The sequence below is a fragment of the Oculina patagonica genome, chromosome 6 (genome assembly GCF_052425735.1).
Source record: "Oculina patagonica isolate OP01 chromosome 6, crgOcupat, whole genome shotgun sequence".
Taxonomy (NCBI): Eukaryota; Metazoa; Cnidaria; class Anthozoa; order Scleractinia; family Oculinidae; genus Oculina; species Oculina patagonica.
Window position 1 is genome coordinate 37,606,368 of NC_135763.1, and position 24,583 is coordinate 37,630,950.

Genomic DNA, 24,583 nt, shown 5'->3' on the forward strand with positions numbered 1-24,583 from the left:
TGTTAATTGTGTTTAGAGTGGTTTTCACTTGAGTGTTGGAAGTAATTCGCATTTGCTTTGATTTGGATTACTACGCTTAGTGATTGGTTAAAAAAAATCTCGCGCCACTTTCTCAGCCAATCAGAAGTAAAACCAATCGGGACTTACTTGTGCAAGTTTTTACGCGCTTGGTGCCTGCGACATGTCAGTGACATGTATTTGCTTCGGGTTTTGATTAGTTGGCTGGATTGTCTGAGTCCTTTGTGATTGGCCAGAGTAATTCCTTTTTTTTTGGTTTTACGACACTCAATAGAAAATCGCTCTATTTGTTAGCCTGTTCTAGACGACATACCGTTTAATTAAATACCTAAAATATCATTTTTGTTTCTCGTGGAGCAGAGTGGCGCAGCGGAAGCGTGCTGGGCCCATAACCCAGAGGTCCGAGGATCAAAACCTCGCTCTGCTAAACCTTTTTTTTTTTTTCTTTGTCTTTAATTATTCTCCTTTTGATTTCTCCTTCGTTTTTTAATTTACTCCAAGCTCAAATGACTACTTATTTTCTATTTAAATCAGTTTCAAATCCAGGAAACCGAGAGCCTTGAACGACAATCCATTTATCACCAAGGGAAAAGCCCTGGGAACGAGGTTGTGGCGTAAAGAAAATAAATGGCTATTCTGGAGTGAACTTCTCCTTTAAATAAATAATGAGGGGTCTGGCTGCCTAAAGCTTAATGCAAATTTAGGTCGGTAAACACACAAGCAACACAGAACTGAGCAAAATAAAAAAACACAATAATATGTTAGAATATTGAAAATAAATAAAATAGAAAGAATATAAATTAAAATTACTAATAGGAAAAGCTAGAGCAAAACAGCCTTAGAGTTAATGTACATGTTGTGTAATACAGTCAGGCGTTAGCTTGTATCTTTCAAGATATTGAACTTGCACTTTTTTTCTAAAACATTGATATTGATGATAACTTTATATCATTATCAATAAAGTTCCAAATAGAGGGACCCTGAAACCTGATATTAAACTTGCCATAATTAGTTCTTACAAGAGGAAGATAATAAGACTGTTTTGCTGCAAGTCTAGCATTATAAATTAGTTACTCTAGTAAAAAAAAAGAATGAAAGGCAATAAGAAGGCGCTGGTTATGAAATTTGTACATGAATGTAGCAATTTAAAATGACACAAGATCGCTGAATTTGGGTAGAAAAAAGGTGGATTTTTAGTGACGCGTAATTTTTTACGTGCATTTACGTGCGTAAACGCACATACACGATTTGCGTAAACGTTTACGCAAGCCGTTCATGCATTGTCTTTAAATTTCTTCACGCACGTAAACGTACGTAAAAATTACGCGTCACTGGAAATCCAGCTTAATACGAAGGATTTTTCTGCTCAATAAGGAGCCAGCATTCGCAGAACCGTTTTGAAATGGTCTCGCGCGGCAAAAGACTCGTTTTCCACTGAGGGGCTCTTTCCGCCCTTCTTGAAAACTTTTGTTGCTACGATTTCCGCCCGGTTTATTTGCGTTGTAATATTAAATGCTGTATTAAGTACTTTTTGTCTCGTGACGTCATGACGTTGTCATGACGACACGAGATAATACTACAGGGGAGAAAGTGCATTCCATGCGTGTTTGCTTTCTAAGGCCGCCGAATTTTCCCGCCATGTCAATATTTTTCCCGCCATGTCAAAATTTTCTTTTTTTAGTAAATGCCGAAAAATGCGATTATCAGATTTAAACAAAACAGATGCTGTTTGCACTGACACCACCATTCTAGTCATATTAGTCAATCAGATAATAGCTACCGTTTCGTGAGAACAATGTGTTTCATGATTTTGGTACAGCAATAGGGGAAAAGCACGTCTTAAACAGGATTGCGCCGTACAGAACTGTAGGTATGTCGACCGACAATATGTCAGGAAAACCTTTTTTGCCGTTTCCAGTTTTGATTAGACCCGATTTCAAAGATGTAATAGACCGAAGTAGTCGAACCACATGTGTGCCTTTACTTTAGTTTCGATTTAGTTCCCTAGCTAGCTTGGGCAAGTTAGAATTTTTGCTGATTAAACTAGTTCAAAACAACTGGTAGATCCCGTGGACATTATTTTCCTTGTGTGTCTTCAGTTTGAGTATTACCCTAAACCATTTTGGAAAACAGTTCGAAATTTCCCCAATCTCGAAGACGCACGCGAAAGGTCAACCATGGAACTTTGCTTGGTAGTGTGCGTGAGTTTATTGAAACGTGACGCTGAAAACGTTCTTATCAGTCACAAACACAAAATCTGTGACTTTGTTGACCTTTTTTTAGATATTTAAGAACTATCTGTGACAGATAAATGCTTAATGAATCAGTCAACGTACAATACAGCGTTTTCCCACAGCTAAGTATCTGTCTGTATTCTTTTTGTGCTGTTATCGGAGTCCTATAACTGTTCAACGGCTACATGCTGGAGTGTACTTTGAATTTTAGTCAAGCCTACTTTCGGTAGCCTGCGTTGCAGACGAACAAAACCCCGGTTATATAACCGGGCTTTTGTTCGTCTGCAACGCAGGCTAACTTTCGGCTGCTTGGAAAAATCGCTTTTGATAAGGTGTCGGAAACAAGTCGCGTGACAATTGTAAGTACAAACATTATCCGCCTGACAGAAATAGTAACGATTAATTAGTATGAATCAAGATGGACGCTTAATTACCGTGATAGTGATCGGAATGGATACCATTAAGGCATCGATTTCAAAACTTTGTTTTTAGCATGTAATCTTATATATATATATATATTCAGTTGGATTTTGAGCCTTTCGCGTGAGAACCTTTTGTAGTTGGAATAAACCTTTGTTTTATCTTTAACTGTGAAATCCGGTGAAGTTCAGCGCAAGCATTCACGACAAAGGTTTCTGAATTGACAAGTGAATCAAGAGTTTCGTATATCGTGTTGTGAATGTCACAACTTTTATCGAGCGACAAAAGAAGCTTTAGTTTTACTTCAAATTTTAGGGGTGAGGAGTCTAAATGTTTCTTTATGTTATATTAGATGCACGCTTTTTAATTTTCGATATCTTTACAAGCAATAAATAGACGTGAAAAGCGGTCTATTTTCAAATAAATTAAACTCTAAAAAAAAAGTCACGAGACACTAAGCCCAGAGGGCTTTTGATTTAAGTAATAAAATATGATTCAGTTCTTTATATGCCTGTAGCATTGACTCACCCTTATTGCGCCACCATCCTCAAACAGAGTAAACAAAATTCATAACCATATTGTAAACTACTTTACAGTTTTTTAAATCTACCTGAAAAACAAATGATCTTGCTACCATTCTACCCATTCATAGCCCACAAAGCTTTACAGGAAAACATTTCTGCCATCTTCAATTAGGCACAAAAACACCACCCGTCCCCACTGACTCATTACCCACCTTTTATACTTGAGCAATTAGAACATCCTAAACGTCATAAGCACTTCGCAAAAAGAATTAAATTTGCACACTAGCATCATTAGGTAACGCGACCACAATCATGGTCACAAAATAAATCTACCAAGTTGTTTATCTCAGCGAAACCGGAGATCTATGGAATTGTCTTCAGTCTCGGCGGCTATTGGCCTATTGTGCCATTCTATCCATAGTTAGTCTCCTAGCAACTATATTCTATTATGTGTGATTTAGACACATTTCAGGTGAACTGTGGAGGGTCATCGTGTAAAGCGGGGAAATACAGCTGGGGAATAAAAGGCACACAAAATTGTCTCGAACGCACTCCGCTAATCCATGATTATTACTAGTTATTATTATTATTATTATTATTATTATTATTATTATTATTATTATTATTATTATTATTATAAACAAGCTCGATGAGGACTGCCAGGGAACTAGATCGGCGCGCGCGCGCGCTGAGCAGATATAGAAACAGTTACTACTGTGACGTAAACAACAATTAAATTCCGCCGTTCGTTTCGTGCAGCAATGGCAATCATATCAAGTTCTTAGCGGAACTGCGAAAATTCTCCCGAAATGAGACTTATTACAAGACAGATTCTCATTTGCCTGGCGATCGGTATTTTCATTTGTAGTGTTTCCGCCTTCCTCGGCAAAATGTACCAAAAATACCGTAAGTTTTGTAAACGTGGCTTTCTTTAAGTGTATTTTTTTTTGTTTAAATATTTTCGTGGGACTTTGCCACGTACATTTTTAGATTATATTTAACTTTACACGCATAGAAGGGAGAAACGTTACAGTTATAGTTACAAAATTAGTAAACCACAATAACCATAATTACAAATTTCAATTAGAAAGATAATAAGATACTAATATGAAGAGTTGAAGTGGTAATCCCCACAGCACCGCAAATAATTTCGCGCGGAAATGGCGCGCGTGCATGGAAATATTGCGGCTTTCTCTTAGTGACTTTTCTGGTCAGAGAGGGAAAAATTGTCGTTTCCTTCTAAACTAGCATCATGACCGGGTTTTTTTGCCCCATCCGTTTTCTATCGAGGCTTCTGATTGGTAGAACGGCAAACAAGAAACCACATGACCATTGTAAGGGCTTTCGTTACTTTTAAGGGACTCGAGCTATATAGGAAAAACAACTGTCTAAACGCACGCGCAAAATGGCGTAAAAAAGGTAGTACTACGCTAGTGATACAGTTATCAATTAAAAAAACAGTGCTGCCCTTACTAACAAATAAAAGCTAATCGCAAGCAAACCGGAGTGGAACTAACCGCAAGCAAACCGGAGTGGAACTAACCGCAAGCAAACCGCAGTGGAACTAACCGCAAGCAAACCGCAGTGGAACTAACCGCAAGCAAACCGGGGTGGAACTAACCGCAAGCAAACCGTGGAACTAACCGCAATTCAAGCAAACCGGAGTAGAACTAACCGCAATCAAACTGGAGTGGAACTAACCGCAAGCAAACGATGCGGTTTTTTCAATACATTTGTCATTTTGCGCGTACATCGCTTTGACAGTTAATTGCGTAATTTTGCGCGTGCATTTAGACAGTTGTTTTCTTATATAGCGCGAGTCCCTTAAAAAGTCGAAGACTGCTTTTGCATCATTTGGAGCGGGCGGTAGACCTCTTTAGCTAGGTATGTAAATTGCCCATTTCAGATCATTTGTTGTTCTCGAGAGAATTTTCATTTCCACATGAATTTGTTAGAATCTTAAAGGATAATTCTCAAAGGAAACATCACGTGGTCTGAAATGGGACAACAAAAACCGAAGCTAAAGAGGCCTATTGTTTGATTTTAGCAAGCCTTTAGTTACTAATACCCGATTCCCTCTATAGCGCGTGCCTGCAGGGAATCACGGTAGTTGTATTAATCAAACCATGCGCGAGACTCAGCAACGATACGCGTTGCTGAGTCGCGCGCATGGTTTGATGAATACAACTACCGTGATTCCCTGCAGGCGCGCGCTATAGAGGGAATCGGGTATTATGCCGAATACGTTACAGTTTTCTATCAAGCCTTTAGTTTAGTTGTATTTCTTTTTTTTTTTTCATTATCTGTTTTAGCTGCGGTAGCAAACTGCGAAAGTAGCTATGACTGTCACAAGGACGCCAGGTGCATCCGAAGAGAGTGCCATTGTTTCAGTCAGTATGGTTATGGAGACGGAAAAACGAAGTGTGAAAGTAAGTTATAGAACAAAGTAACAAACTCCTTTCTCCTATTTATAATAAAAGATAATGCCATTATCACTATGTACGCTAATTCTTGACCTTGGTGTGTAAATAAACGAACAAATATTCTTGTCGCAAGGTCTGAAAAATTCATAAGCGAAGCTTTCGACTGTATCGCACAGTCTTCATCAGCGATTAAAATTAGCTCACGTTGTCACGTGAATGCAAAATGTTTAATCACGTGACAACAGATGGTCAAAAATGGGGGGAAAATCATAGCCCCCGTCTCTGTTCAGCGTTGGGCGTTGACGTCTGATATGGATGGCCTTCTTTGTTTTTTTTTTTGTTTTTGTTTTTTTTTGACATCTACCGACTCTTTATCAAGAATCTTGACTCCTTCCCAGTCGATCCCAGTCGATTTTAATCGCTGATGAAGACTGTGCGATACAGTCGAAAGCTTCGCTTATAAATTTTTCAGACCTTGCGACAATTGCAAGAATATTTGTTCGTAATAAGAGAGGTTTTTAATACAATTATCCTTTACAATCTCCTGATGACTCATGTAAATAAGTCAGAGTCCGGCAGGTTTTTGCCAACTTCGAGTAAATGCTCAATTCGATGCGAGTATTTAAAACATTCGTTTTGTCAATGTCAATAATCTTATATTCTAATTCGCTCCCCACTCAACCGAATATAAAACATTTATCATGTCATAGGCAACCACTTTTAGGGGTGTGTCAACACGAACCGTGTGCGACCCTCTTTATTATGTCTTACAATCACAAATACATAAATTTCGCAAACAATATATGCTGAAAATAACGAGAACTAATAACAACTATAAAGTTTACAAAAATCGGAACATCTGCTAGTACAATATAAATATAATAACATGATAATCCAATACTCGAAAACGCTAATCAAACTTAGTCATTGGGTATTTAATTTAAAGGGCGAACTGACGCGGTCGTAAGACTCGAATGAATACAAATGAAGACAACGCAATATATATACCCAACACCCCGCTAATGAGGCATTGTACAGAATGCCACATAACACCCCCGAGACTTGGTTACGTAACCCATGACAAATCCATATATTGATGTACAATATATTGCCTTGCCATTTTGTCTCCAGTCAGGAATTTTATACCTTATTACAAGAAATTTTCGCGACACTTTAATTTCGCGAATTTCGCGATTCCAAAAAAGTCGCGAAATTAAAGTGACGCAAACAATAAGTATCGCGAACATAACATGACGCGAAAATTAAGTGACTCACATTATGTCAATAGTTAAGAAAGAATAATTTAAGTACCACTAAAGGAAGGAATTTTTAATGTTAATGGATGCTGTGGTAAATTTACTTTAGAACAATAACTCACGTACAAGCATGACCTACTTGTAGACATTGTGAGAACTGCTTTGTTGTTGCTATTGCCGAGATTTAGTCCTGGCCTTGCGTTTTTGTTAATTTTGACGTTATTGTTCCTTTGATAAAGTTTTTTTATTTAATTCAAGAACATGTTAAATAACATCACCAAGGGAATGTAAATTGTGTCTTACTCAAAAACGCGAAATTAAAGTGATTCAACGTAAAATTTTTTCGCCAAATCGCGAAATTTAAGTGTCGCGAAATATGCGCACCTCAAAATCAACGTGTTGCGAAAATTTAATGTAATAAGGTACCTGATGTGCGTGATTGGATATTTAAAAAAAATCATTCTTTACCGCGCTGTCTTCTGACTTTACTGACCTTACTTTAAATAAAAATGGTATGCTAAAATTTCTTGATCATGACGTTCTGTTCTTCGAATTAGGTAAAAACAGATATGCAATTTATCTGCAGCTATTTTTAAATGTGATGTATTAAAAAGACAAAAAAAAACTTTGTAAAAAAAAATTCCTTTCAGCCGCGCATCTTAAATAGGTGGTTTTCACTGTCACTCAGCTGCGAAAAAATAAATCCAAAACTATTGAGTTCAAAAAATTAAGAATATTTCAGGTGGTAGCAAAATAAAATATAAACTACTTGTCCAAGTCGCAGGTCTGTACGTTATTTCGTACTCGAGTTATCTGTCAAAATGTTTCACGCAAATTCAGAGAGCACGTTGTTGGAGCCCAACTGCTTGGGCTCCAACATAGTGGTTGGAAATCAATGAAAACATCCGGCATTAAATTCTGCTACAAAATGCGGTCACATCACTCTCGGAAAACAAGTAAACATTCACAACGACATATATATCAAGGACGTCTAAAAAGCCAGTGAAGGATAAAAACTCAGAGGTCTTGCGATTGTGGATTTTAGATTTGTGATGACGTCATGTGCAACCAAGAATAAGTTAATCGTTATTACTGTATCCGAGAAAGAAACCTTAAACTTAGGGTTAAACAAACTCGAACTCTGGCTCTCATTATACACTGATCATTTCATTTCGTAGAAAACATATTAACACCCCATCGTGTCTAAATAAAGGTTTTGATTTGATTTGATTTGATGTTGGTTGCTTTTAGTTATTTGGACTGTGTGTTTCTTTTTATCTCCTTGGCAGCTTGGGAAAAGTGCAGTAGCGACTTCTGTGTAGCACACTCGGACCGTTATAATCATTTTTGGCACTCACACTGTTTGACAGACCCGAAAACAAACAAGTGGTCTTGCAAATGTAATGATGGATATTTTGGATTTACCAACCATCCAAGTCAATGTTTTAGAGACTGTAAGTAAATAACTACACTAAAATATTTTTACACTTTTAAAAGCTTGAGGAAATGGCGGGGAAAGCATATATTGCCATGATAACAAGATAAACTTGGGGGGGGGGGGGGGTGGTGTTTACTCGTAAATGCTGATTCCATACCAGTATAACTTAATGATTTCATTACCTCTTTTCAGACATCGCGAGAAAAAAACTAATCCCTTTAAAATAAAATTTTTATTCTTTTTTATTATTCATCATCTTGCAATAAAAATTACGGGCGATTTTACCTTTGATTGGACTAAAAAAATCAGCACTATTTGGACTGGAATTTATGATAACAATCTGAGAACAATAATATACCACAGCTAAACAGTTTTCTCTTGTCTTAACAGCTCATCCCTACATCAGAAAGAATCCTTGTCTAAGTGACAAAAACTGTCCTAAATATTCTCGTTGTCATTGGGGGTCTGAATGCGAGTGCCGTGATGAGCTGAAAGGAGACGGAGAAATATGCAATCCAGGTACGAAATTATTCGATCTCAGAAGAAATACCTGCATGTAAAAAACTGTAATTTTGGGATCAGGCCGATGCGTTTCTTATTTATCAGGTGCTTAGTGAAAAATCCGCCTGAAAATGTTCTTAAAATAGTTTGAAAATAATATACAGTATACATTTTTGAGAGGTTTTATTAACATGTAGTCAATGTTTTGTCAAATGAAACCATGAAACCAGCATACACTTTATATTAATAAATAAATATCATGCCGCGTATTATAAAATGTGACACTGCCTCTTAACCAGGAACCAGTGAATAACTGGTGGAAAAAGGGGGGGGGAGGGGGGGTGTGTGTGTGTGTGGGGGGGGGGTAGTGCCTATTATGGAGGGTAGCATTTAGATAAAGAGGCGCAATATGAAAGCTGTTTGCATGATTTATCAGACTAAATTGGGTCTTATATATATGGTGATTTATTGGCTAAATTTCAGCTTGATCTTCTTAATCCACTTGTTCTTATTTGCGGGTGTTTACTGTATCACGATGCCTGCCTTCTAGCTTACACGAGTGTCAACTAAAAAAACAGTGTACGGTGTACACACGAAAACTTTATCACCGCTGTAAAATAGTTTGTCTCTTACTGTGGGACGGCCAAGGCTGTTCTAGGCTACAGGACAAGGAAAAATAAGAGCTGGATCAGCCCAGAAAACTGTCGAAAGGGAGCTGGAAAAGAAAGGTTTAAGATCATGGGCAGCAGCAGCATCGGCTGCGGAGGACAGAACAGCCTGGATGCAGAGATAGTCCATCAGCTAGTGGGGTTGTATGGCTCACTTAAGGGGAACAAACGAAACTTGTCTTATATTACTCTTTGACTATTAAGCATCATAAAAATGTGTGATAGCAAGGATAAAACGGTAGCTTTCACTGTGTAAATCGAATTTGAAATTTGCTCTCATATCCTTCTTTTGGCCGCCATCTTGGATTTTAAAACAAAAATCCTTAATTTGTTTTATTCGTTCTTAAATACTTACTGATTTTTTGCTTAGATATATATTTGAGAGGTACTACATATTTGGGACATTATTTTAGCATTGTTTACGGTAATAAAAGCAAAGTACGCAATAAATGAGGTCGCAATGTCCGTCATTTTGTTTTTCAGCTCGTTTTCCTTTTGCTCCTCAATCATCTAAAATAACAAAATTACCATAAAGGCGTTCCATCGCAATGCTACGTTTTTTCAAGTATACTACATCATTAATCAGTATACGCCAAATCAGATTACATAGCTACGTCTACGCATAAGGTTAGAATAGGGCTCAGTTAAGAGATTGTTGAGTACAGAACAGACAGAATCGCCACACTCGTATAAAGTCCTCCTTCACTGCTGCTATGCTTCTGTCAACTCTTCTGGAGCGGTGAAGGAATTACCGGAAGGGAATCAGTAGCTCTTCTCTAGATTGTGGCTTGAAAATTTCCTCTTGTAACATTGAGTTCGGTTAGTAGAGATGCCTCGCGTGGTGGGAGAACCTCTGGCTTTACTTTCCCGGGCGCCGTTCACTTTTCTTTGGCTTCACTTTCCCTGGCGCCGTGAATCTCATAGCACAGCACATCCACACTCTGACACGTCTTCTCGTACAGCTGATACACTTATGCTTTCGTATCTTTAATGATCACCTCGGATACTGCAACTCCTCCCCGCTAATCGCCATAGCTCGGACGTACGTTTCGTATGTTGGCAAAGCTCCACTTTTCTGGTCTTCGCACCTCTTCCCTCTTTTTTAAAGTACTTTGCATGTCCGTGGGACGATATGTTTGAAATAAAGGGCTGGGTTGGAAAATGACGATTGTTTTTTAGGGGGATTTATTCAAGACACTTGAATGGCATTGGTATTTTATCTACGCGCTTTCTTTTCTTCGTGAAATAATTTTTAAATCTGCACTTTTTGCTTTATTTTGTGGTACAAACAGTCATATTGTGAACAATAATCAGCCGTGGCGACGTCACATATGACATCACGTTGTTGTTTTTGAAACACTAGAATGAACGAAATCATGTTGTTAGTTCCAATAAGTTTTAAATTTGCGTTTGAAAGCGATTCGTTTACGTTAAAAGAATGCAGGCAGCTTTGTAGCTTTTTCACCCCAAAAATCCAAGATGGCGGCCAAATTAAGAAGCGTATAGGGGAGCCAATTTAAAATTCAATTTATAAGTGAAAGCTACCGTTCCAACCTTGCTATCATACATTTTTGTGATGCTCAATAGGCAAGGATTAAGATAAAACATGTTTCGTTTGTTCCCCGAAAGTGAGCCATGAACCCAAATTTTCGGATCTCAGCTGATGGACTAAGAGCTTACGGCCCAATTCTCCACTTGGAGAACGGATAAATGATGATGATGAAAATAGTTTATCACTTTAAAATCAGTCAATCCAATGCAATGAATTACTATTTGTCTCAATAATGAGTAGTTTTGATTTTTTTAACAACCTAGGCGACCCAGTGAGCTGTTCCAGTGATAGTGATTGCAAATCTGCTCAGGGAATTTGTTACGACGGATATTGTCGATGTACGGGATTTTTCGCTGGGAATGGTAAATACTGCAGAGGTAAGAACCATTCAAAGCTTATGGCATTTGTTTAAGGTGGCTGAACACAGTTTTCCGATCTTTGGAGTACGTATTCTATATGTTGCTCTCACACCCAAACCGTTGCAGCTGACGAGCACAGAACTGGCAGGTTACAGGTCAACTTTTTGCAACATTTTTTTTTTCAACTTTCAACACCGAAATTTGTTGCGAGACAAGTTGAGTGCACGCTAGTAATACGGGAAACAACTCGTTCAACTTGCAATGCAACAATGTTGCGATACAAGTTGAACAAAAATGCTGCCCGTATTACCGAGCCTTTTAATAAAACAAATTAACGGGAAACTATGAAATACCTTACTTGTTCTCTCCCATTCCACTATTACTTTATTCGCTGATTTATTTAGTCATCACATACTTTTTCCCCTGTTTTTTTTTTCATGCTTTAGTGCTAAACAGTCAACCCCCTATATGTGAATATTACTTAATTTTACTCAGCTCGATTTTTTCGTTCAATACCCCTTTTCCTTCCGTTTTTCGGCTTTCTTATTCTCGTTACTTTCTGCTCGACACATCCCTTCTTCTGGCTGAAAACGTTTTGACGTAATCATTAAAAACCTCTGAAAAGGGGATCTGGATTAATTACAGATGTATTGGCCTGTTTAAGCAACGATTTTGCACTAAAAACGGATCGTGTGTTTCTTTGATTAAATCTGTCAGAATGCAACCGATATACAAAATGAACAGTCCTGTAGAAAGCTAAGGTCAATCCTGGTTTAGTGTTTTATCTCGTGTGACATCTACCTTATTACATGAAATTTTCGCGACACTTTAATTTCGCGAATTTCGCGATTAAAAAAAGACCCGAAATTAAAGTGACGCGAACAATAAGTGTCGCGAACATAACATAACATGTTTATTTTATTTTGTTAATAAAGTGGTTTATTTTATTTTGTTAGCGGCGATAGCCTGTCCAGCGAATACCGACTGTGGTGACAACGCTGAGTGTTATATTGATCCTTTTTTTCCTGAAAAGACCGAATGTAGATGTAAGATTGGATTTAGAAGAAACATGAACACGAGAAAGTGTATTGGTAAGTTGTATACACACACTAGGCACTGGATTTAAACTATAAAGTTCCCAAAGTAACCACAGTCCGCCTTCCCACTTCCCAATCAATCAATCAATCAATCAATCAATCAATCAATCAATCAATCAATCAATCAATCAATCAATCAATCAATCAATCAATCACTCAATCAATCAATCAATCAATCAATCAATCAATCAATCAATCAATCGATCAATCAATCAATCAATCAATATAAATGTTTTAGTTCGGTAATTGTTGTTATTTCTGTAACAAATAAGCTAAAATTCGCAGAAGCGACTCGATCGATCGACGTAAATAAAATCTGCGCAGAGGCCATCGTGATAAGTTGTAAAAACTCGGTGACTCTTGTTAACAGTCGCGATGAAATTTTCGTTTCGGATGTGGAAAGTTGCTTGCTTGCTTGCTTGCTTATTGTCTCCATTCCTGCTCTTGCTCTAATCTCCTCGTTTGTTATCCGCATTGGCCAGTAGATCTTTATGATCGTGTGTATTACAGTATTAATGTCAATAAAAAAACAGTCTTGATTTCGTAAAAATGATGTTGCAATGTTGTGTGCAGATCATGTTTAATGGCGGAATATAACTGGCACCAGGGGAGTTTCCTCCGTAAAAAATGTAAATGTAAAATGTATATACATTTTTAATTTCTTCGGGGGGGGGTTTCCCTTTTCCGCCCGGGTTTTTTTATATGGTGGTTTAATTATTGATTTTTTTTTTTTTTTTTTTTGGGGGGGAGGAAAACCGGGAAACCCGGGAAAAAACCCGGGGAGGAGGAGAAAAAACAAAAAAAATCTCCCATATGCCGGCCGGGGCGGGACCCCCCCCCCGGGGGGGGGGGGGCACCCCCCCCCCCCCCCCCCCCCCCCCCCCCCTTGTTTTCACTCTCCGAGGTGCACAAAACAATGTCCTCCTCACTGTCACTTCCTCCTTCACTAATGTTTTCGTCGCTAGTTTGTTTTTGGATGCGAGCCTGCAAAGCAGGCTATTTTGCTACAAAATAAACACTGTTTGTTAGTAGGCTAGTTCCTGTTTTTTTGTTTTGTTTTTGGGGGGTGGGGGAGGTCGTAGTGTTTTTTTTTTTTTGGTTTGGAAGGGGGTCAACATGTTTTGGTTTTGTCTATAACGAATCTTGCCAGCCCACCCCCTGGCATAAATAATGAATGGTCCCCTAGTAGCAGAGTAGAGGTTTGAATCTGGGACGTTCAGATTTCTAATACTGTGCCACTCCTCACTTATAAACGTGTACAGACGTTTATATGATTTAACGAAATTGATTTAAGGAAGAACGATTGATCAATAATTGATTTATTGAATGGTTAATCGATTGAACCACGGTAAAACAACTTGAGATATTAACATATGATCATCCTCTTTTTTAGAGTGTTTCATCAATGAACACTGCACGAAGACTTATTCTATATGTGACAGTGTCCAAGAAAAGTGCACGTGCGAGCAAGAACTGATTATAGGCGAGACAAAATGCGAGGCTGGTGAGAACATAGAACTTAACAATATAAGTTGAGACATTCCCTTCACAAGTATTTGCATTAAAGGGACTGTGTCACGGCTAAGTTTAGTTTGTTTTATTAAGCTTTGAATACTTGTTATAAATCTTAATGTTTGCAAAAAAATACTACAATGGATCTAAATTACAAAACCATAGCATTATATTGAAACCAAAATGTGTCTCCCGGGCGTTATAATTTAGAGTTACAAGGACACTAGACTAACTTTGAAAACCTTTCAGCCCAACAATATTTCAAATCCCTTCGTGTTTATTGGTTGGAGAATTTTGCCATCAAAGTTATTTCACTGGTTATAAAAGCGTTCACATATTTTTCTCGATCGTTAATTGGATTTTCATTTTGACTCTTCCAGCGCCTTTACATCCATGCAAAGATGACATAGATTGCAGTCCTTGGGCAAAATGTGAAGAAGACAAATGCATTTGTCAAGGATACACAGTAGGAAATGGAGCATATTGCAGAAGTAATTATTGCATTATCGCTATGGCTCTTTATAATAGAGGGGGGTATGTGTGGATCTTATTGTAAAACAGTTCTCTATCAATTCAAAATGCATTAAAAGGTGGGTTTTTATTTTTTCTGGGACTGACTCGTCCCCAGTCGTCTTTATACAGCAAAGGGAGTACAGCGCGCATGGAGAGATGGGTACCGACAAGGAGAGCGCAAGGTGAGATGGGTAGGGAGAAGGCGAAAGAGGAAGACGACTTCCCTTCTTCCTTCCCATCATCCCCTGCTCCGACCTGGTGTGCTTCTCCCTTTGCCGCGTGCTATATGAAGACGACAGGGGTGGAGTCAGCTTCTGGGAGGCGCCTGGAGGCATTTTCGACGAGTTTCTTAACAGTAATACCTACCCCCTCCCACACACTTTAAAGCGCAGAAAATTAAAGACAAATGAGATTTTGTCTTTGTTTTTATTCACTTAATTTATAACTTTTTGAAGGCAAAAAGAGCATTTCTTTAGAACAACACAAACTCTGTGGTTACATTTGCTATCAACACCTTCCTTTTCAGCATCGGATCCATGCCCAAACGATTTCCAATGCGGCCATGGCACATGCCTCAAGGACCCTTTGATGCCCAAAGATCAACCTGTGTGTAGATGTGACAAGGGTTATTTTAATAATAAGGAAGGCAAATGTGTTGGTAGGTTTTTTGTTCAATATTAATATAATGCCGTATGTGGTCGAGAAAAGTCCCTGCTATTTGTTATCCATACACAACAGTTATCTTCCGATATGCGTAGTTTGGACATATGCTCAAAAAGATTCTTCCGACACCTTGCAAGGCGATGCAAAACCCAACCTCGGAGACCCAGGGGCAGTTACTCGTGCCGAAACGAAGTAAACTCGGCAAAAGTCGGAGCGAATAAATGAATGAGCCCCTTGGAAACGAGTCTCTGCAGACCATTTCCAAACGGCTCGGCGAATGCTGGCTCCTGGTTGAGCAGAAAAAAATCCTTTGTATTATATTGTCCAGTCCTGCTTCCCTCACCTTTTTTCCTGGGATTCCGTACTGTTCCCCTCCACAACTTATTAGAAGCCTCTTGACAATATGCTCTACTTTATATTACCGCAGATTGCCTCAGTGATAATGACTGCAATAAGGATTATTCCACTTGTGACAATGGAACATGCAAGTGCAAAGACGAGCTTATAAAAGAAGGACAAAAGACTTGCAAACGTGGTAAGGATACTGAGGAATCGTTTTGTTATATAGCACGCAAGGGAGAGAGCAAGAAGAAGTATAGAAAAATACAAGCAAAAGATTACATTTCCGACTTTGCACAAATTAGACAATGCAGACAATTTGTACGGTGAACACCAGACCTTTGGCACAGTTGAGGCAAGATGCCTTTCAGAAAAATTGGAGAACTAATGGCTCTGAATAACTCTTTCGTAATCATTTTTCTTGAAAAATCAATCTTTTTCAACTGGGAATTATTTTCCCAACTAAACATATTATTGTTTTTAATTTTGGGTTAAAGTGCTACTACGTCAAATTTTGGGATACCTGGGATATTTTGGGATCGGACGAAAAAACAGGTATCCCAAAATTTGATCGCAGTAGCACTTCAAGAACAAGACGTCAGGCAAGGGCCTCGTCTCGCCTCCTGCTAGTTACGTTCCTGTAATAGCAGAACGAAAAGTTCAATCGGGATATTCGCTTTTTTGAAGCTACACACCTAAAAAATATGCTGTATTCAATGTTAAACATTTTGAAATTCTCAGATTCTCAATTCTCTCTTTTCTCAAGCACCACAACATCCGTGCAACCAGGATGGGGACTGCCATAACAAGGCCGACTGTATTCAGGGAAAATGTTACTGCAGGGGAAAACTAACAGGAAATGGACAATTTTGCAGAGGTAAGTTGTAAATTAAAAGCCAACGAGAGACGACGCTAAGATAGTTTTCATTTTGCCATTTTCCTTAAAGATGGCAAAGAGAATGTATTTCTAGAATACATTACCTTCCGCTTATCCAAGACTTGTAGCCGAAACAAACTTGTTATTGTGTTCTTAAATGGTTCTAAATACTAATTGTGATGTAAAATCATTTCATTATACTCCTCATCGTACTTGAATCAATACTACTGTTGTATATATTAAGAATTTATTTCCCCTCAGCCCTTTTCTATGAAAGTTCTACTGGGAATTCTATTGGATAAGTTTGTTCTAGTCTGTGAGGGAGTCTTCGAGGCCATTGTCAGTACAGTATTGGTTGATAGCGGTTTAGCACCAAAATTTGTCTCACACAGTCGTAGCGAACTCTAGTTATATATAATTACCAAGGTCTCGCATTAAAAAGTAAGTGTTCGGACAAGTTATGGACGATTTTAGGCCTTAGCAGTTTGGTGTGGGGGGGGGGGGGGGGGGTACACCTATATACGAGCTATATAGGTATGTGCGCTGTGAAGGGTATGGTTCTCAAGCAGTTTAGTCTGAGACAGGGTATAGGAATCAGAGAGTTTTGGTCTAGAAAAATGTTGCATTTGCTGGAGAACTGATTGCTGACATGGCGAATTAAGTCCAGAATAGGAATAAACTCGGAAGAGGAAAAGACTTCCCCAAACTAAACGTAAATAAAATCATTGCGACAGATGGTTTTCCATTAAAACACTAATACTAATACAGTTCTAAAAAAAGTCTGGGATAGGGTATAGGGTTTTCGGTGTCTAGTCTAGTACAGGGTTGCAAATTCAGCTGAACCGGGATGGTCTGGTGTAGGGTAAGGGAGTCAAATTCCGAGCGGCACACCCCACCCAAAAGATATACTGGGTGCCCCTTCCCCTCGGGCCTAGCATGTGAAAGAGCTCTTTTGGGTACTTATAGTGGTCGAGTCGTTTAGTTGTTGACAAATGTCTAGTATGACTGTCTTGACCTATTTCTTCATCATTGCATAGCTTCTCTGGCATGCCCTGCAGCACTTGACAAGTGTGGCGATCAAGACGTTTGTGTTGTTGATCTGTTGTTTCCTAACGAGCCAGAATGCAAATGTCGTGAAGGTACAGCTAGAACCTCTGCCGATGGAAAGTGCGAAGGTATGTTGTTGTAAGACAGTGAACAGATATAAAGATAGATAGATACTACATTAGGCACAGAATTAAAAGCGTTAACAATTATTTACAATCAAGCTGTGCATCTAAAGTAAACTATACATATAATGATAATAAGAATAACAATAATAATAACAACAATAATACTTACTAAATACAATAAATACTAAATAAAAATAAAACAATGTAACAAATTTAAGATCTATATGTGCCAGACCAGTATTGATATAAAAGGACCTAACATAACAGTAGTTCTTTGTTGTAGCATTAAGGTTGTTGTAACGTTTGGCAGCCGAGTAGGTGAAAGAATATGTAAGAGAGATATACAGTCAGGTAACTCTCTCTAAAACGGACAACGTCAGAAACGGCTCAAACTGCCCGTCTTAGAGAGGTGTGTGTCTTTACAGTAAAATGAATAAAAAACGGCAGGGACGGGACCAACACTAGGTTTCCGTCTTATGGAGGTGTCCGTCCTATAAAGGTGTCCGTTAAGATGTGAGAGGTGTCCGTCCGTTCATATATAATCCCATGATTTCATTTGTTTATTCTCATTACCGGAAGAAAAATTTAAAAGTTGAAACGCCAATAGCAGCTGAAGATCAATCGTGTTCTTTTTCTTTCAGTTGTGACAGAGTGTTTCAAGAGAGGTTTTGTGTGCCCATCTCTTTCCAGTTGTGACAAAGTAAAAGGAAATTATATCTGCGTTTGTAAAAAAGGTTATGAACTGAAGTCTGTAGGAGGTGGACTGCAGGCGCAAACGATATGCCAAGGTAAAACCTGAGTAACCACGTAAGAGCCATGGCCAGGAGCAAATTAAAGTAAAATAAATTAGATACAAAGTGAAAAATTTGGGGGGATATTTCCTATTGTGGGCTACTGATTGTGGGTGTTAGAACTATCCCGCCTAATATGTGGGACGATTAAATGCAAAGGGCCACACAACGTTAGGAAGACTATGGCACAACTCTTTGTCGGATCTCACGTAGCTTGAAGATGCAAGTACTAGAAAAACTCTCAATAGACGCTCTGAACAGTGATTTGTTATATCTTTAGATCGTTATATGAAAGCTAGCTTCAGTTTATTATTATTTTTATTTCATTTGTATTTTATATTAATATTATTATTATTTAGATTACTTTTTTTTCATCTTTTATATATTATTAGTGCGTGTATTTTCTTTATACGTATATATTACACCCTCGTCGCTGTATTTTATGCTTTTTCCTTATATGGCTATCATGTTACGTATTATCCACTTGTATACTTTAATTTAAATTTTATATATTAGGAGCCGTTAAATTTTATCTCACTCCAGCTCTGGCCCTGTAGAAGACTAGTTGACTAGTCGAAATATCGGCCAAATATTTTGTCTAATACAAGTGTCGTCGTACTAGCCGTGCGTTTAAAATTACTGTTTTATCCGATCCCGCCTAATGTGCAGTTTTCAACATGAAGGCGCTGTTTTTGATTATTTCAACAAATTATTTTTTAAAGTAATATTAAACGACGGTTTTTGTTATGCAACAATATAAAAAGAACCTTTTTTTTCACTCTACACGCAGATATTGATGAATGCATGACAACCAAACCTTGTTCTTCTAACTCCGTCTGTGTAAACTCGAAAGGCGGCTACCAATGCAAATGCGATGCTGGATACCGAAATAATGCTAAAAACAAAGATATCTGCGAGGGTAAGTTGATTTGTGTATCATGTCTTTGTTTACAACAGCTTACACATCTTGCGACACCAAACTAAGAAAAATAGGTCCGCAATGCGTACGTGTGGGGGCTTGATAATTCCAAATTTCATTCTTCCTTTTTGTGAATTCATTTAGTACATAAATTTGCAGTTTAAGCAAGAACAAAAAAGGACGCTTTTTGCGTTTTTTTCTTTTGACAAAGTGTTCTTGTTGAGATTAGTACGTTACTTTTTGTGTTTCCCTACCAAAAATAACTACCTTATCTTTCTTCAACAAAAATAAATTCCAATTCTTGCCCTGTTCATCACTCTTTTTTCATTATTATATTATTATATTTTCTCAAGCGCTGAAGTCGGTTGTATTTGCCTCAGCAAAATCTTTGAAAAGTCGCAAAATCGAAACACTCGCAAAATACGCAGTTTTCTAAATGGCAAAATTTAAGAATCGCAATAAATAGTAGCCTTAAGGTATACATTTAATACCAAAATCATTGTGTATGAAAGGAGTGGTTAAATTGTTGGTAACAACTTGAAGTACTATTTCAAAAACGCGTGTGAGTGTTTCATCACGATTTCCAAACATGAGAAAACAGATGAAAGTTAATTACGTATTCCGGTGGCCATATCTCGACGGTGTATTAATACCAATAGTTAGCAAACAACAATTGTAGTTTTGCTGAGAAAAAAACCTCTTGAAGTGAATTTTGAAGAGACATAAACGGGTCATCGTTAGATGTCATAAACACACTTCCTGTTAACGACTCACTGTATCAGTTGTAATGTACATGTAATGTCAGTTGTAATGTCAAACATTGAAGCAATGCCTGGGACATAAGAGCAAATAATCATTTGTTCGCACAGAATATCTTATAGAAGTGCACAGGTTATTTTCAAAACCCAAAATATTATTCAAAGTTGAAGAAGTCAATGATGATAAATAATAGCACTAAGTGACATTGCTACACATTGCTTAATTACTAGCATTTTCTCCAAAGAGAGATTCATTTCCTTGGCTGTAGTCAACATATACTGTTGTCGTTGGGTCAATAATATCAAATATTGTAGGGCCTGGATTTTCCTGGATTTTCCGAGAGACTCGTGTTGAGCTGGGCCATTTTCTATGCCACGCGTCCTGCATAAAGCCTCCCGCGCAGTCGTTTTAAGGAGCCATCGATTACGTAGAAGGCTATCCTGCATACTGCTAGGATCAGCAATGTTGAAAGCATCAAGTGTGTAATAAATAATAAAGAAGGTAAATTGTAAGCTCGGTGATATTCTTGAGTTTGGTTGTAATTATCAGGAGATATATCTTATTTCACTTCAGATTTGGACGAATGTTCTGAATTGGTGAATCCATGCGGCGGTAATCAAAAATGCGTAAACTATCCAGGGACATACACTTGTCTGTGTGATGCAGGATATGTGAGAACGGCCGGAGGATGCATCAAGCCTGGCCGGGGTGAGTATTAGTAAAACCGGTTAACTTACCGACCGTACACGTAAATTTTCCCCCGCAAGAACTGTGGCCACATTAAACTTTATTTTAGATCAAGTAAAGAAGTTATATTTTGGACGCCCGGCAAGGATTTATTTTATTCTGCCTCATAAGATAAATGTCTCGTTAATGAGCAAAGCTGAAGCCAATATCAAAAAACATCACACCAGCTTGTTAGTTAAATAATATCGTCCTCGGAAATGCAAGTGGTGCGCAATTAGAAAATTCAAGACACTTCGCTTGTTCACTCCTTTAGTGAAACACTGCGAACCCTTGAACTTGTTCCAAAAATGTAGCTTGTTCCAAGAATTATAGCGTTATGTGAAAAACTAAATTATAGCGTTATGTAAAAAATAAATAAATCTGATATTTTCTTTATATGTAGATGTTTCCTCGGAAGTATGCCACTGCAGACAACACTGGGAGTGCAATAAAAGAAAGTGCAAGTGCAAGGAAGGATACAGGCGAGTCCTTTAGATTTTAACTGATAAGTTACGAAAAATATTTCCCAACTTATCTCTGATATTTATTTTTTTATTTTAGCCCCTGTACGCTGTGCTCTTCACATTGGGTCGGTTCGTCACTGTCTTCATGTCAGCGGACACCGGAGTGTCCTCAGTCTTGGACCGCTTGGGCGCCAAAGATCAATCGCGGCTGCTGCTTGCTTTGCTGTTGTTAACTTTAGTTTAATTTGTAATTGATTTAATATTAATTTACTTCACTCAATTAATTTTAACGGAATCTTAATGACCGTTTTACTCCCAAACAGCTATCCTTGCAGTCTGTTTATAGACAAATAACAAAAAACTTTTACTGTTATGAAAGCTGACATTGTGCATTTGCTTTTCTATTTTAAGTTAAATCTGTTTACATGCTTTCTAACATACTATACTTGGCTACGAACGACTCTTGTTAAACTTGTCATGTTTAAAAATATAACTACATGTGCGAACTTCTGTTTGTCACGTCATTGATGTTTAAGTTACTGAGATTTGATAATGTCTGTCTGCAAATATTGTAATGGAACTCAATAAACTCCATTTGCTTTGCCTTGTTGTAACTTTGGTTGTCTTTAATTTAATAAGCACTTCATCACAGGGAGCAGAGTAGTTCAGATAACAGCTGGGATAAAACTAATCAAGAAGAAGAAGTGAAGTATCAAGGTCTCTAAAGGCGTTCGCTCAACGGAATGCCACGGTTACAACAGTTGGCGCTCGATAATTATAAAATTGCATCGGTATTGTTGACTTTTGAAGCATCAGATCTTCGCAAATAAAATTTAAGGGACGATACCAAAGTTAAGTTGCATCGTTTGCGACTAATTCGTAGCTTTATATATATCGACCCTTGTAACTTTACTTATTCGCATAGGTATTTTTAAAGTGGAAATAGATACAAGGCAAAATTATGCCATTTTGACCGCCCAGTTACGAAAGTTAAGCTATTTTCTCAAAAAAAAAAGTTGCATACTAGTGACCAGGCTGGAGTTTCGGTTCCCTCCTTCTCATATAAACACATCGAAATTTTTACAAAGAAGATAAGAGTGAGTCGGGATGGGCCGGAGCAATTGGAAAAGTGGTGGCTTGAAAATTTGTGACCCACCCCTTCTTTCTGGCTCAAAACTGACTGACCCACCCCTGATAGGGGGTTGAAAATTACATGACCCACCCCCTTTGCTAAAAAACAAATCAAGTGACCAATCATTTATTTAATCATCAGTTAGGGGTTGAAGGTTTTTGATTTGACTTCAGCTTTTAAAGTGAAATTCCCTACATATACATTTTCTCCGATGGACCCTGCTGTTCTCAACACACCAAAGAAGGATGAATTTATCACTTCTTATACTAGCCTTTTGTAAGTTTTCCAAAAATTTGTGTGTATAGTCCATGGGGAAATTTTGACACAAACATATGCAAAAACTGAATCTGTTTGTAATATTAATTCATAATCAATTATTGAAGAGTTCATATTTTTATACAGAAATTAATCCGGATAGAAACTACAATCACTGTCAATCATTCATAATATTTGCAAAGTGTTTTACTAAAGAGTTTACTGGTATTAAAAGGCCTAAAGCCAAGCATGAATCTATGCAGGTGAGAGACAGGCAAAACTGATGTTATGATCACGCGCCCTCTAGGGGGGTCAGGGGGCATGCTCCCCCGGGAAATTTTTATATTTGGGCCTTTAAAAATCACTAGAAATTCATTTAAAACTGCTGACACATGGAGAAATTTATCAATTGTTTAAATTAATGAATACAACTTTTCTTGGAACTATAACAGTTGAAAGTTAGTGAATAAATAAGATGACCCACCCCCTATGTGTAGATCAAAATTACATAACCCACCCCTTTTCGAGGGCTCAAAAACTGATGACCCACCCCCTTTCTGCTCCGGCCCACCCCCCCCCCCCCCCCTGTACTTATTGACCAGTCCCTAATCTAAACTGAAAACAACACAAACTGAAACCTAAATAAACAAACTACAGAAACTTACATTTGTTACGGTGCTGGGGAAACAACAATAACTGAAAATAACACTGAAGTCCTTTGGCAAACTGCGACGAACGCGATCAATACTAGCTTCACTGACAAAATATAACGTCTAAACTTTGCAACGGCTAAAAAAACTGGCTCACTATGCGGGAAAAAAATAAGTACTGACATGCCAGCATACCACATGCAAACGAAACACAATAAAATTGACTACAATGAAATATACAAAGAGATATTCAAGAGGCGTTAATGATCCTACATCATAGATGTAAGTTCCGGCACTCTTCATTGGTTTGCCATTGTGCACTTGCCTATTTAAAGGTTTTTAATATATACACCGTCATGTCTACAATACAACTGTTCGAAAAATTAGAAATCGTTCCACTCTCAGTTTACTTACTAACTTACTTACTGTCCATCATGCCTGTGCGGAACATAGAGCAGTCTACTGTAGCGGTCTTAATCAGTTCCGCCAAAATGTCCGCGAAACAAAAGCGTTACGTAACAACATGGCGGATATCACCTCTTCCCGAGTGGACTCCACTTGAATTTTGCATTTGTCTTTTTTCAAGTTTTCCCGGCGGTAGTATTGACCGAAGAGCTGAGACGCGATCAGAAACGAAGACGAAAACGAAGACCTAGCTGACCTAAAACGAAAACCTGATCGAAAACAAAGACCTGATCGAAAACGAAGACCCACTCGAAATCCTCATGGAGAAAGGGAATTCTATTAGAACGAATCAATGAAAAAACCTCTTACCTCTTAACCACTCTTGCGTGTATAGTTTTAGTAAAACTCTAATCTGTGAACCAATATTCATTTGTTTGGGGCGGTCCATTGCTTTACAGTCAAAATACTCAGCTCGTGCCGCCTAATATTCCGGCATAGTTTTGATTAACGGCGAACGGATTGCATTATTCGAATATTGTAAATCATCCAACCGTAAACACTTGAATTCTTGAACCTGTCAAAAATGAACCAATCAAATTGGTTTATTTTTGTCAGGTTCACGTATTCACGTGCTTATTAGGCGGCACCCGCTGAGTATTTTGACTTTTTACCGCCATTATTTTGAAAAGTATCGACCGCTGACTTTTTGGAACCGTGGTATTCTAAAGGCAGCGTCCGCGGTAGCAAAAAGCAGCGGTCGATGCTTTTAAAAATAATGGCGGTTTTGAACAATCGAATTGAACGGACCGTCACAAATGTATGTATATTGGCTCGCAGATGAAGGTTTACTGTAGCCTGCGTAGCAGGCGTCTGAGTAGTTTTTGTAGCGCGCGTATGGGAGAAACGCGAAAGGCGC

General features: G+C 38.1%; 1 protein-coding gene and 1 non-coding gene across 2 annotated transcripts; both read left to right on the forward strand.

Annotated features, from left to right (window-relative positions):
* Window positions 1–373: 373 nt before the first annotated feature.
* Window positions 374–445, forward strand: Trnam-cau (transfer RNA methionine (anticodon CAU)). The gene has a single exon. It is a non-coding gene; the product is annotated as a tRNA-Met (tRNA).
* A 3,503-nt stretch (window positions 446–3,948) lies between these two features.
* Window positions 3,949–21,527, forward strand: LOC144657676 (uncharacterized). Its single transcript, XM_078518032.1, has 17 exons — window positions 3,949–4,102; window positions 5,509–5,625; window positions 8,165–8,329; window positions 8,704–8,832; window positions 11,298–11,411; window positions 12,350–12,484; window positions 13,884–13,994; window positions 14,383–14,493; window positions 15,042–15,173; window positions 15,606–15,713; window positions 16,284–16,394; window positions 17,432–17,569; window positions 18,208–18,354; window positions 19,148–19,276; window positions 20,609–20,743; window positions 21,165–21,243; window positions 21,323–21,527. The coding sequence occupies exons 1-17, from the start codon at window positions 4,006–4,008 to the stop codon at window positions 21,456–21,458; spliced, it is 2,094 nt and encodes a 697-aa protein (XP_078374158.1). The 5' UTR covers window positions 3,949–4,005; the 3' UTR covers window positions 21,459–21,527.
* The last annotated feature ends 3,056 nt before the right edge of the window (window positions 21,528–24,583 follow it).